This window comes from Jaculus jaculus, chromosome 1, assembly GCF_020740685.1.
Source record: "Jaculus jaculus isolate mJacJac1 chromosome 1, mJacJac1.mat.Y.cur, whole genome shotgun sequence".
Classification (NCBI taxonomy): domain Eukaryota; kingdom Metazoa; phylum Chordata; class Mammalia; order Rodentia; family Dipodidae; genus Jaculus; species Jaculus jaculus.
In genome coordinates this window covers 264,567,797-264,582,412 of record NC_059102.1, presented here as the reverse complement: position 1 = coordinate 264,582,412, position 14,616 = coordinate 264,567,797, and the positions used below count along the sequence as shown (strand labels likewise).

Sequence of the window (14,616 nt, the reverse complement as noted above, 5' to 3'; positions counted from 1 at the left end):
AAATTAAAAGTTGTATCAAAGTTGCTCACGAGTAACTCCAGCCTTAGAAACACCAGTATCCCATACCTGCCATCATAACTGAGGTAATAAAGCCAATGACTAACATGTGCATTTTTCCTGTCATCCAGTTCTCACAATACCAACACTGTGCCATGCTATGGGAAAGAAAAGGTGGATAAGAGAATAGAGGACAAAAATTCCCTGCTTCCCAGAAAGCCTGATGAAGCTAATATGTTCTTGGATATTTATGGTTATAAAAATTCTTACCTGACACAGATTTTTGGATGGTCTTGCCTATTAAAAAGATAAACCTCAATCGTATATGGCAACAAAGAGAGTAAATTCTGCTTGTGTGAAAAAGGAATCATTTAACAAAAAGTCTACAAGAAAATTGGAGTTCAAAGAAATTAGAATTTGACAGAGTGCCTTTCTATGACAGGGAAAGGACTGTTTCTGGGAAGATATGACAGTAAATGTATGAACAATTATAAGAAGCGCTTTATAAAATTTCTTCTGGCTTTCATACCTGCCCAAATTAAAAGTATTAAACCCCAGAAAATAAATGTAAGTAGTTGATAATGTATACACATGAAAAGGGGCCAAATTTAAAGCATCTCAATCTTTCATCTATAATGATAGAGATAACGAAGACTGGCCAGAAAATGGTACAATGAATCAGAGCAGGAGCCAAGGCCACAACAAGCAATGCTCTCTACACTGCAGACACTTACATCAAGGCCTCAACAACAGTGAAAAGTAGACCGAAAGTTAATCATAAAAAGGTACTTATTTGCCTGTCAAACCTACTGCTCTGAGATATAAACTTGAAACCCTAATTAACACAAAGTTATTTGTAGGTAGCTCTGCACTTCATTTTGCTTTCAACATAATCTGTCTTATCCTAAGTGTCATTTGACAAGACATTTGCAAAATCACAGTGTCCTTAAGAATTCTAAATAAACTTTCTAAGAAAGTTTAAAGGTACTTCCTTGGCATTGCAGCAGGTTTAACTTAGAGTATACTTGAGATCAAAGATTGTTCCCAAAGCTCTCCCAAGGGAGAATGAGTAGACATTCTCTCTCAGACCACACACTTCTTGAATCTCGCCTAAATGTCACCACAGAAATCCAAGTGTACTTCCTAGATATACAGGCTCAAGTGAGATAAAGGATCCATATGGGTCGCTACCTGTAAACATACTGAAGTTGTTGCTCAGACAAATGGAAACAATCTTCAAGCTTTTAGAAACTTCCTCTTACATAAAAGTAGCTTGTGAGCAGAATTTCATTATTCAATATTTTTTGTATGTAAAAGCAAATATAACACAGCCTATTAATTATGTAGGATTATCACTGGGTATGCATGATGCAACCTAATTTTTCCCACTACAACCCTGAAGCATCAATAAATGATTATTGTCAGTGTTCTTACACCATTGCATATTTGCCATAAAAAGTAACAAATGGTAATTATAAATTTCAGCCTTTCAACAGTGATTTTGCAGGCATTTTTATGAGTTAAATTGTATCATTACTCAAAATATGAGCATACATTCCCATGAGATGTTTGATGCAACTTTAAGATTATATAATTATCTTAATTGGTATTTTTTTATGTGTTATAATTGTAACCCAATAAAAGCTTAATGAATTACCAAAACAATTTATAGCTACATGTTTCCTTTGATTAATTACATCTTAGAGAAATCTCCTATTATGAAATCTTCCCATAAATATTTAAAATACAGAAGCTCATTGGTAAATCATTCACTTTGATACTGGAACTTACACAAGTTGTAAACAACACACTTAATAAAGAAATGGCATGCTTGCATTTTTACAGGGAAGATGCAAATGAAAGGAATTGCTTTCTCTCCATCCTCCAGTACCCAATTCTACAAATGAGTTGCTCTGTAACAATGATTTTTGCCTCCGATCACTGTTAACAAGCATGACCAGCAGATATGAAGCAAGAGGTAGTAATTTTTAGGTAACAATATCAAATTGTGCTCCAAAGACATGGAAACCATCTCTAATGGTCCATTACGCTTAACACACATCACGGGCAGAATTCAAATGCTATTGCTGTTGTTCTGAGTACTCCTGGGGATTATCAACAGAATGAGCTGTTCAGTCCTTTCTGCCTATGGCTCTCTCTCCTTCTGAAATGTTCTGTATCCACAGCACACCCTCAACAAAACCTTTCCCTCTATCTCACCCATCCATCTCTGTTCTTTAATAAATTCACTAACACACTAGAATAACAGCCACGTTCTAGCTTAACTGCCTAATCATGGCTTTGTTATTTTATATATTTCTGAAGTATATTCACAAAAAATAATTTCTTCCTCTTTATTTTATGAATTATTTTTGTTACATTGTAATGTATCAGGTATCCAGGTTTGTACCTGAAACTATACACTTTTGTATTGATGATTTTTGCTTTTATCAATGGTATTTGTGAAGCATAGGAAGTCTTCTATGTTTTATTATAGGTGACAGGCAAATGAAAACAATGAATTTAACTGCATACCCAAGAGACACCCACCCATCACAGAGGCGCCACTGGCTTATGAGTTTATGTGTGCTCTGACAAAATTCTAATTTCCAGGCTGGAGAGATGGCTTAGCAGTTAAGCGCTTGCCTGTGAAGCCTAAGGACCCCGGTTCGAGGCTCGGTTCCCCAGGTCCCACGTTAGCCAGATGCACAAGGGGGCGCAAGCATCTGGAGTTCGTTTGCAGAGGCTGGAAGCCCTGGCACGCCCATTCTCTCTCTCTCCCTCTATCTGTCTTTCTCTCTGTGTCTGTCACTCTCAAATAAATAAATAAATAAATAATTTAAAAAAAAATTTAAAAAATTCTAATTTCCATCTTATCATTTGTTATATAATTCAAAATGAGGAAATGTGTTTCTTTTGCCACCATGGATATCTTTTGTGCTTTGAGGCACAATGCTTCAGAGCTATGCTCATATAACATGATTAGGGAAAAGGTGTTCATATGTTCAAAATTTCATGAATGGCCCTCTGTAGTGAACCAACTTCTTTACAAAGATATATCCATGTTATGCTGTGAAGTTGATCTACAGCATTGTTACTTTTGTTGTTGTTGTTTGTTTTTTTGAGGTAGGGTCTCACTCTAGCCCAAGCTGATTTAGAATTCACTGTTGGCCTCACACTCACAGGGATTAAAGCTCTGCACCAATATGTCTGCGACAGTATCTTTTTTTTTTTTTTTCATCAAAAAGACTAGGGGTTTGATGAATTTTAAAAGTATTTTAACTACTTTTTATTTTCTTATTCAAACGTCTACTTCCCTTCAAAAAAACTGATTTTATAATAACTAGTCCATTATCCTAAGAGTCACCTGACAATTTATTTACAAAGTCAGTGTCATTAAGTTATCTAGGTCACTTTTGTTCTCCCCTCTGGTTTTTGCAGCGGGTTTTACATAAAAGATTCCCAAACACAGGAGGTTGCTCTTAAAGCACTTTAGGGGTCATTGGATAGACTCACTTTTCTTCACTGACTATATGTTTTATTTATACCTGGTCTAAATCTGGCCCACAGTGATCTGTGTACACTGCTTGGCTCTGGATACACAGAAGAAAAAAAAAAAAAGACCAAAAAGCTATCCCTTGGGATGGGAAATAGTTAACTAATGTTTATTTAAATAATATAATTATTCTAACATAAAAATTATATACTCATATAACTCCAAATTAAGTTCATGGTGACATGACTATGAAAAGTAACTGCAATATAATCTGGTGATCACAGATGACCTGAAGTGGGCTGCAAGGATAAAATCGTGATTCTCCCACCACAGCTCTGAACTAACTACCAATCCATATGGCTAAAGTTATTGAGTATAATAAGAAGTTAGAAATATTTACTTTATCATTCATAGTACAATTTGATTTAAGTTTCCCCACCTTGCTAAATATCTACTTAGTAATATTTAATGGTGACACAAAAATCCAAATTTATCTTCATGTCTTCCTAAGTTTAAGAAATAAGTATGTATAAATTCAAGAAATAAAGTGAATTTTCTTATTTTCTCTGTAAAAGAAGTGAATATTAATACCTTTAAGTCTCTTGTTGAAATGTATGCAAGCTATAACTTAAAACATTAGTCAGTAAAGTATGATGAGGGAAAATTATACTTAATTAAATATGAAGGGCATTTTGTGATGATGATAAAAAGTGCCTTTGGCATATAAGCTCTGGAAGGACAGTTGTAGCATTCACCTTAGTGTCACTTTATGTACACATGGCAGATAACCACCAAGCACACACTAAATTAGTACATGAATCAATGAGCCAAATGGGCATACAGAGAAGGAAAGCATTACTTGATATTGTGAGGCCATGAAGATGTCTCTCAAGATCTCCAACTAGAGGGTCCCAATTACCAAGCTCTGAACCTATATAAAAAACCAGGCCATGAATGACTGTAACCCTGGTTTTGTGGGGGCAAAAACAGAAGGGCTAGGAACCACTGGTCAGCCAGTCTAATAGCAAAAGAGAAAAATAGCAGCTGTGGGTTCTGTGAGAGTTTCTATCTCAAGGAAACAACATTGAACAATAACTGAGTACACCTGACATTTTCCTATATCCTCTGCACTCATGCAGTGTACACACAGGGTGTTTGCATATGCACATACAGTTGCCTACACTATACACAACACACATCATATATAATATGCTTAGAAAAATTTAACTTCAACACACTTAGCATTACTCATTGGAAAATTAATAGCTCCTACCAAAAGTTAACATATTCACTTATATACCGTACAAAGTTTGACCACAATTTATTAATTGCCTTTGAATTTCAAATGATAGAATTCCATGTAGAACCACACCATAAACATATATTGAATAAATTATCACTTATAATTTTGGGAGAATGAATTGATTCAGATTATAAAGTTCATTGCTTAATTTGGACTTAGATCATATTTTTCAACATGAGTGATATAAATTTGAATAATATGCAACTTGAATAAAAACATTACCATCATTGATTCTATACTAATCTCCTATATTCATTTGCAGAAAAAGAAAACACATTTTCAATGTCATTCCACTATTTAGTAATACAGTTCTCCTCACAGGATACTAATCAATCTCCTAATTATTTTATAATATATTTAACATATTTTTACAGACAAAAAATACTTCATCAAAAACTCTGAGGCCAGGGGGAAATACCAATTAAGTTATTGGTCAGCTTGGCCTCAAGTGACGCCTTGCCTCCAAACTATAAAAAAAAAAAAAAAAATCACTGTGGCGCTGAGCTAGCAACATTGCTCAATGGTTAAAACACTTGCTTGCAAAGCTTGGTGGTCAAGGTTCGATTCTCCAGCACCCACATAAAGCCAGACACATAAAGTGGTACATGCATCTGGAGGTGGTGTGATGAGATCCTGGCATCACCACTCACCCCACCTCTGCTTGCAAATACATCAATAAAAATGTTTAAAATTAAAAAACCAAAACAGTCAGTATATTTGAAGATAAAAAACAATGTTGTCAATATGATCCATAACTCCTAGGATTTTTGATTACCTGCTATGTGTTTTATGTACATGCTTAAGTATCAGACTTTGACAAACTTATGATGGATAGGGAGCATGATTTGTTTGTCATATAATTTTTTTTCATTACTTCTGTCATAGTTTGTGGTTTATCTTGTACAGAAGGCCATAGTGATGGTGTCTTCTGGATATCAGGAATGCTGCATTTGCTCAAGGTTCCACCACTGAAAGCACGTATGCAAATAAGGAAGTCTGGAGTAGAGGCGCCCTCCACACTGGAAGTTGCCGATATGTTTCACCGTGTATAGCATTATTTATGTGAGTATAGGCCTAGTGAAGGACAGAACACAGAGCAGTCTTCTGTGAGTGTGATGTTCAGTCCTTGGCTTTCTAACACTGCCCACTGCAGAGGATGGGGGTCTATTCTCAACCCCTTCACTTTGCCTCATTCTGTGTATCAGGTCTCATCCCTCAGCTAACTCCTCTATTGCTCAGAGCTGCTGGGAAGAAATGAGCCTCATAGTTAATACAGTTGAAGTTGTACTGATGCTGCTGTTCGAGTTTTTTTTGTTGTTGTTTATAAGTTTTGGTTGTCCTTATCATAAAACTATATCATAAAAATTTGATTAATATCTAATTTACATGTTTGTGGGGTTAGTTGTGATATTTCAATACATGCATATAGTGGGTATTGATTGAATCAGGATAATTTTCATTTCTATCTACTTAACATTTCTTTACATTTGGAGCCTCTAAGCTCCTCTCTTCTAGTTCTTTGTAGAATAGATAACAAGTTATTTTAAACTGCACTTATCCCACCCCACTGTGCTGTAGAACACTTGAACTTATTCCTTCAAATTGGCTGTATTTTAGTATCTCCCCTTTTCTATAACCCTTCCCAACCTCTAGTCATTATCATTCTACATTCATATTGATTCTTTTGAGCTTCCACTTAGAGAGAATATAGCAATGTCTGTCATTCTATGTCTGGCTTATTTCATTTAACATAATGACCTCCAGTTCTATTTTGCTGCAAATTACAGATTTCATTCTTCTTAAAATTACCTTTGGCTTCTTATACTATGTCATAGTTATAAATGGAACAAACTACTCTAACATTATAAAAAATGATGCTAAAGCCATGCATGATGGTATGCGCCTTTAATCCCGGCACTCAGGAGGCAGAGGTAGGAGGATCGCTATGAATTTGAGGCCACCCTGAGAACACATAGTAAACTCCAGGTCAGCCTGGGCTAGAGTGAAACTCTACTTCAAAAAACCAAAAAAAAAAAAAAAAATGATTCCAAGCTGTACGTTACATCCAACCTTAAATCACCAATGCATGGAGGCCCATGTTCTTGCCTCTACATTGACCCAAATTAGATATAAACATGCTCCCAATGTCAGGAGTGAAAAATATTTTGTTTTTAACTGAGCGCATAGCCAGTGTTTTTGTTTTCTTCTCTCTCTGTCTCTCTCTCTTGAGATAGCCTTGCCATGTACCCAGGGGTAGCTTCAATCTCATAACCCTGCTCTAGCTTAACATGTGCTGAAATTACAGGTGTGTGCCACTTCACCCATTGTTTCTATATACTGTAAATGTATTTAGTCTAAAACTCATGTGCATCTTGTCTACTTTGCTAAGTAGACATTAAGGCTAGGTAGGATCTGAATCTATTTTAAAGCTACAAAATAAAGTAAAATCACCAACTCATATCAAATGTGTTAGATAATGCAATACACCCTTGAAGCAAATAATATAAACGTCATCCTGAAATAGTTGGATTTATATAATTAACACTATGAGACCCACATGAAATTTTTCAGTTAAGCTTCCAAACAACTAAGTAGTGCTGTGTACTTCGTTTTCATGTCCACTATAATATCCTGGAAGGACATTGCAATTCAGGATATATCTGTTGTTTGAAGAACAAGAGCACATAATTTTAAGGCCCATCATACTTCTTGAAAGCCTATAAATATTTATAAACTTAGCTATTAACCTTCTCCAGGGCCAATATTTTAATCATTCACCCATGGGTTTAATCAAACATTCTCAAGATTGTGAGATGATGTACAGAACATAAGGAATGATTAATCAAGATACAAATAACTGACAAGGTCAAAAAATAAAAGATTCCATTGGAAAAATATTCTAGATTAATGTAAAAAATCAGACTAGGATGAAAACCAGATTTATAATAAACTCCCATTCTATCAAATAATATGAAATATCAATACTCTTTATCACTTATTTAGAACTGAAAATAAACCTCTTAAAATTTACTACCCTGTGCATATAAGTAGGGGTGTGTGTATGTGTGTGTGTGTGTGTGTGTGTGTGTGTGTGTGTGTGTGTGTTTATATTATCAATAGCATGCTTTTACTTTAATGCTATTATGGGTATAATGACGAAAATAAATAAGAACTGTAAGACATGTACATGCATTTAAGCAAGAGTGGTTGTTACATGCATTCCGCAAGTAAAACAGGATTCAAGCCATTGCCTAAAACTATTCCCTAACTGTGTGTAAAGCAGTTGTTTTAAGCTTCCATTTCTTTTAGATCATCCTATTTTCACTAGGGGAATGTCTATGTATCTGGTAGTTATGGTAATTATTTTTCTTGATATTGTAAACAAAAACCTGACAAGAAGCAACTTAAGGAGGGAAGGGTTTGTTTTGGCTTATAGTTTGAGATGATACAGTTGATCACGAAGAGGAAAAAGTGATCAAAGGCAGTTCCACGTGAAGGTGGTACTTCAAACCCTTTACTTTTTTGCAGAACAGAAAGCAGAGTAGACAGGAAATGTAGCCAATTTATAAAACCTCAACACCCAACCCAACTACTTCCTTTACCAAGTCTCTACCTCCTAACGATTCTACAACCTTCCACAACAGTACTCCCCTGGGAGCCAAGCTTGTGGGGGACAGTTCACCTTCAGATCACACTAGCTGGTTGATACATACTTGTTACTTCTGCTTTCATATGGTGCTTTTGAAACAGGAGCATATCATATTTCTTTCTGTTAACTGAAAGGACAGAGACCACAGTGGCCTTCCTATCAAAGAACAGTTACACATCTCTGTCTTAATCATAATTCACTTCATAATTAACATAGGGCAAGAGATTAATTTTGACATGATGACATATGTGTGTACCTGATTTCTGTTTTCATATCGTCACTGAGAAAAGATGGTTTCTTTTACTTACCTAACATCCTGCCCAGTACCAGAGATTTGACTGCACTGAATTCTGTTCCTGACAAAAGGTAGACTTGCCTCCTTATATTCTCGTCAATCTACAAAATCGTCACATGACATACAGCCAAGTAAGTGGATATTGTTTTGTTGAGAAAATGATAACAAAGATAAAAGAAAATGAGAAAACAATTGTTAGCATAGTTCCCATGGTTTAAGAAAAGGAAATTTAAACTCTTAAACAGGGCTGGAGAGATGGCTTAGAGGTTATGTGCTCTCCTGTGAAGCCCAAGGACCTGGGTTCAAGGCTCGATTCCCCAGGACCCATATTAGCCAGATGCACAAGGGGGCACATGCATCCAGATTTCATTTGCAGTGGCTAGAAGCCTTGGCGTGCCCATTCTCTCTCCTTCTCTCTCTCTCTTTCTCTCTCTGTCACTCTCAAATAAATAAAAATAAACAAAAAAATACTTTAAAATCTTAACCAATTTTAAAGGCCAATTATTTGCTATACACTGCTCAGATGCCACTTTACTTCACCATCTAACCCTTATATGACTTTATTTTTTTCTAATACATAGAAATTATAAGATTGACAAAGCCAACCAAAAGACATGACATCTTTTTTACCTCAGTACTTTTATTTACCTTGGAAATTTTACTGAACTCATGCAACTAAGAAATTTTCTTCTGTGTAGCATGCTGAAACAGCTTTTCTACAAAAGCTGCTACAGTAAATGACTCCACGTGGCTGAGAGTCACATGTTTTCTTAAAACTTATTCTGCTATTTCAATCAGTATTGTCTGCTGTGGAATTATTAGCACATTTAGACCCATCTAAAGCAAATGGGTTTCGTGGGAGTAGTGAGGGTCACAACAGTAGATCTCAGTGAGAACTAGACATAATTTCCCTTCTGAGAAAAAAAAGCCAGTGAGGAAAGTATGGTATTTTCACAATCAGATATCATTAATTTCTTGCATAGGTTTATTAAAAACAAAAAAGACAAAAAAATTCCCCACTTGATTACATTTAATTATTTATTTATAATTTGTAAAAGATCACTAGACAGTGTCTGCTTAAGCTCTTCATTATCAAATTTCTGCACTGGGAGTCCTACACTACGGTGTAATTTCTTGGGGGTATCTGTGTTACCTCCACAAAGACCACGCCTTCTTCTCTGTCAATCTTTATATGGTGAAGTTGCCCATCTGCCATATTCTTAACGTCAAAGTTAACAACATCAGGTTCTTGATACCTGTTTAGCTTGTACCTTATCTGCAAACTTCCTAAAGTAGAGAAAAGTTTGTTTTTAGTAAAATTGCATTTTAGGAATTAGGTATAATTATATAATATGATACCTTTTATTCATAAAAACACAATTAGATTTATCCCTTAAATTATTAAATAATAATAAAATAAAATAATAATTATTATTAAATTATTAAAATTCATTCATAAGTGAAATTATATTTCTTAAATCAACACCTACTATAGAGCTCAAAAGCTGTCTTATTAATGAACATCTTTAATTTCAGCCCTAAAAATCAACTCGGAGATTATATATATTTAAATCTATGCAATAGTTTACCTTTGACATAAAACTAAGTATTCCTGCAATGCCAAACTGTTATGGCTATTGAAATAACATTCTTTTTATATTAAATATATTACAAATAAAATATATTAATAAATATATATATCACTCTGAAAGGCAACTGAGTAATAGAATTATTATATGATGTTGTTTAATGTAAGATGAGAAATATTTCCATGTGTTCATGAGCATAGACTTTGTAATGAAATGGAGATGAAAATAATAGCTTTTAGCCAAATTTATGATTCAAATTAATACTACTCTATTGCCTGAAGATATTTTAATTAACTTATTTCTCAAAAGACCTTCCAGATTAACAAAGAAATTCCCAATATATAGATAAACTTAAAGTTCAAACTATATACTGAGTGTAAATATTGAGTAATATTTCTATTGCAGTGATGTTCTCGATTCATGTTTGATTTAATTGAACTTACATAAACACGTATTTGTATGTTATTTAATTTTTCTCACACAGAGAATTTATTTCTTAAATGTTTATCTTTCATCCATCTATAAAGAAATATAGCAGTATGTGGTTTTCTGTGCGTAGGTTTCTGTAGCAAACATATTTCCTAACTCAGGCAGCATTACCCTTCATGAATATACCAATTTTTCCCATGACTCTATTGTCTTTTGAACCAACAGGTTATCTGGTCAATATATTTTATGCATCAAGTTGGTCCATTAATACCCCCTAAATACTTTTTTACCTTGATTACAAGGATATATGTGTCACACACCATGAAACATTTTATTTCAAAATGAACCACAAAGTATTAATATCCATGCAAAATGCTAAAGTGTTCCTAGCAATAGTAAAATTTAATATTTTACAGAAATGTTTCACTGAATTTTTGCACATGAAAATCACCAAAATTATAAAGATATAAAGGTATTTAATTATTTTAAATAATCCTTTTAGGTTAAATGTGTGAGCTCATGCTTCAAAAGCACAATGAGGATAAAACCTATGCACTTTAGTTTTACTCTGATTATAGTTTGAAATGCAAGAAGGAGCCATATTATTACTGGCCTAATGTTCTAATTCAATCTTCTCTCATCTCGAAAGCACTCACCGTTTTTGGCAATGATAACCGAAAGGTACTCTTTGTAAAAGGAACTCATATAAAGCAGTAAGCTGGGTGCCCGTGTTGTTCGGAAGCTAAATTTGATCATTTCTCTGCTCAGCTTCATATCACCATGAAATGAAGCAGCATGGGAGCTGGAGTTTTTACTTAAAGAATAATTTTCTTGAAAATTGTAAATCATGGATGAGCCAGATCCAAAATGTGCAGAAATCTCTGAAATGACATGCACATGTTATGTTAATTTTAAATACAAGGGTTTTGTTTGAATAACATTAATTGATATCTTAATGTTAAATGTGTTCCATAGCTAAAAGAAACAGCCTCAAACTAGAATAACACAGTAAATTAATAGAGCTTTCATAATGGCCCTTGAAATGGCTTCATGTTAGAATGACATATAATTCATTCATTAGTGTAACTTTACGATTGAATACTTAATGGTCTCTTATCTGAGTCCACACATAAACTGGGTTTTCTGACTTTTATGTCCTTAACCATCTACTTTCTTATTCAAATGTTAATTCCCATCTATTATTTTGTAGATAAGATGTACTAATCTTCCTAATTTTCTTTTAATAGGAAAAATGGAAGTATGAGAACCTTTTTTTTCCAGGATCAATAAACAAAAATTCCTTTTTACCTTACTACTTCCTTACATTTATTGTGCAGTACAATAAATGCTGACACTAGCCTTAGGGCGAGAGAGCGGGAAAGGCATTTACTTAGCAAGGTTTAAAAAATGAAGAATTAGACAGCCAATGAAAACACCACTTAGCAAAAGAAGAATACTTTACCTGCATGAGATTATTTTCTCAAATTTATACAACTACACAGACAAATTTATATGTGATGCATGCATTGAGATTACAGACCAGGTGAGTTACTTGCATCTAACTTTATATGGGTACTAGGTACCTGAACACTAACTGGAAGATTTATAGACCAAGGGCTTTTAAAACCAAAGCCATTGCCCCAATATACATTGGAACACTTTTTAATTTTTTCGTATTGTTCTTAATATTTATAATGAGCCTTGCATTTGCAAGTACAATGTGTGCATGTAGTAGAGTAGCATTCCTAAGTCTATTTAGTAAGAGAAACATGAAGCTATTTACACCCAGAAAATAAAAAAGACCTTCCTAGGAAGAATGTGTCTGAACTGTCTCCAAGAATGGCACCCACACCGTGTGATTATTATCACAATCCATTTTGAAATTACAGCTTATTCTTCATAAATGTAGTTGACTTGAAAAGGGCAGTTTTGCCAACTTTTCATTAACTAATTCCAATGCTTTCTTTGCAAATGAGATGATGCTTTGATTTGAAGCCAATTTCTTTTAGCCTCCTTCAGGAAAAGGTTCAGTAGCCCAGAGACACTTAAACAAAGTAAATGAATTTAAATTAATTGGATGTCACTTTTCTTCTGTGTAAAACTAGGAAAGTGCAATAAATGTTTGTGTATTCAGAGAAGTCTGTCCCAAACACTTAATATCACTCAGCTCTTCTTCTGTGACATGGATTAGTGAGTATGAGAAGGTGCTTAAAATGCACTCTGCTAGTTTATTTCATGGTAGATATCCATCATCCATACAACAAAAAATCTAAAGATCACTACTTTGTTATATACATCAGTATTTAATGGAAAACATTTGTTTAGCAAAAATATATAGATAAATAAGCTGAAACTTCTATAGTCGCTTGAATTGTTGGATACTTTTACCAAAAATAACAATATGCCCTTTAGTGGTTTGAAAACCAAGAACTGCTCCATAGGGCAGGTTGCTGGGGGCATATATTTAAAAGCACCAACTGTAGATAAAAATAAGCACAAATTAATTGGCTAATATTGAGGACACCTAGAGGCTACTACTTGTGACTTGATAATCATTTTTCAAGAACTGAATCAAATTCATAAGGAATGAAATAAGATTTGCATTCAATAGATACTTTGCAAAAGAATTTTAGAAATGAAGACATTTTTGTTTTGAATAGCTACACAGAAAATAACTGCCAGATATTTTATTTGTATGGACACATTTCTCATGTCACACCTACCATTGGAGCAGAATGGCCCTGTGTAGGCAGAAAAGGAGCAGTCACAGAAGAATCCACTGGGCTTTTCCCGGCACTTCCCTCCATTGCGACATAACTTCCCATAGCTGCCACAATGTCCTCGACAGCCCGGCTGCACCCCCGGGGTCACCATGGCCCTTTCTTCCAGATCCAGTGCCATCCCATTCAACTGCAGAGACCTCATGCAACCCAGGAAGCCCCTCTGTCGGGTGGCTGTCCCACCTGGAAGGGAAATACTGGAATTGCAAGCATGTTCCACAGCATTCTATGTGGGATTTAAGTACCAAATATCCTGAGGTATGATGGAGAGAAGCATGTTTCTGAAGGCAGAAAAATGGCAGAGTTAGAGAAGCAGTTGCAATTTGGGAAACAATTTTGGAGCTACACTAGACTTCAAAAGGCAGAGAATTAATCCCACTCTTTTGCATGTGTATGTGTGTAATGGGTGCATGCATATATGTACATATTTTCATCTATGTGTGGATTTATATGTGTGTGGAGGTGCACATGCACAGGTATGTGCATGTACATATATGGGCTCTGGGAATTTAAACTCAGGACCTCATGCTTTACACATACACTTGACCCACTTTATCTCCCCAGTCCAAATTCTACTTTTTGAAAATATGTTTATTTGTTTTTATTTATTTCTTTGGGAGAAGTATAGGCAAAGAGAAAGAGATAGACAGGAGAGAAAGAGTGAATATGAGTGCTGAGGAACCTCCTGCCACTGCAAAAGAACTACAGACACATGTGCCACTTTGTGCATCTGGCTTTACATCGGTACTGAGGAATTGAAACCAGTCCGTCAGGCTTTGCAAGCAAGGCCCTTAAACTGCTGAGCTATCTATCCACTCCCTCAAATTTTACTTTTTAAATTTGAATTTGCTAATGTTTTAATTTTTCTTTTTTTCTTTTCTTTCTTTATTCTTTAGGTTTTTTGTTTGTGTGTTTATTTATTTTTTGTTGTTGTTGTTGTTGTTTTTAATCAGTTCTGGGAAATCAGACCTTTATCCTCACAAATGCTAGGCAAGTATTTTAACCACTTAGAGATACCGCCTCAGGCCTACTGTTTTCTTGGAGGATACAGATGGATCCTAGTTGCTGACTATAAACT

General features: G+C 34.8%; 1 protein-coding gene across 2 annotated transcripts in view; it reads right to left on the bottom strand.

Annotated features, from left to right (window-relative positions):
* Cntnap4 (contactin associated protein family member 4) overlaps nucleotides 1–14,616 on the bottom strand; it is a 312,074-nt gene that overhangs the window by 18,216 nt on the left and 279,242 nt on the right. For both annotated transcript variants that reach the window (XM_004659600.2, XM_045141713.1), the window contains exons 18-21: nucleotides 13,482–13,721; nucleotides 11,415–11,639; nucleotides 9,894–10,027; nucleotides 8,754–8,841 (exon numbers count right to left, since the gene is read on the bottom strand). In XM_004659600.2, coding sequence (XP_004659657.1) covers nucleotides 8,754–8,841; nucleotides 9,894–10,027; nucleotides 11,415–11,639; nucleotides 13,482–13,721 — 687 coding nt within the window. The remainder of the gene's footprint in view (nucleotides 1–8,753; nucleotides 8,842–9,893; nucleotides 10,028–11,414; nucleotides 11,640–13,481; nucleotides 13,722–14,616) is intronic.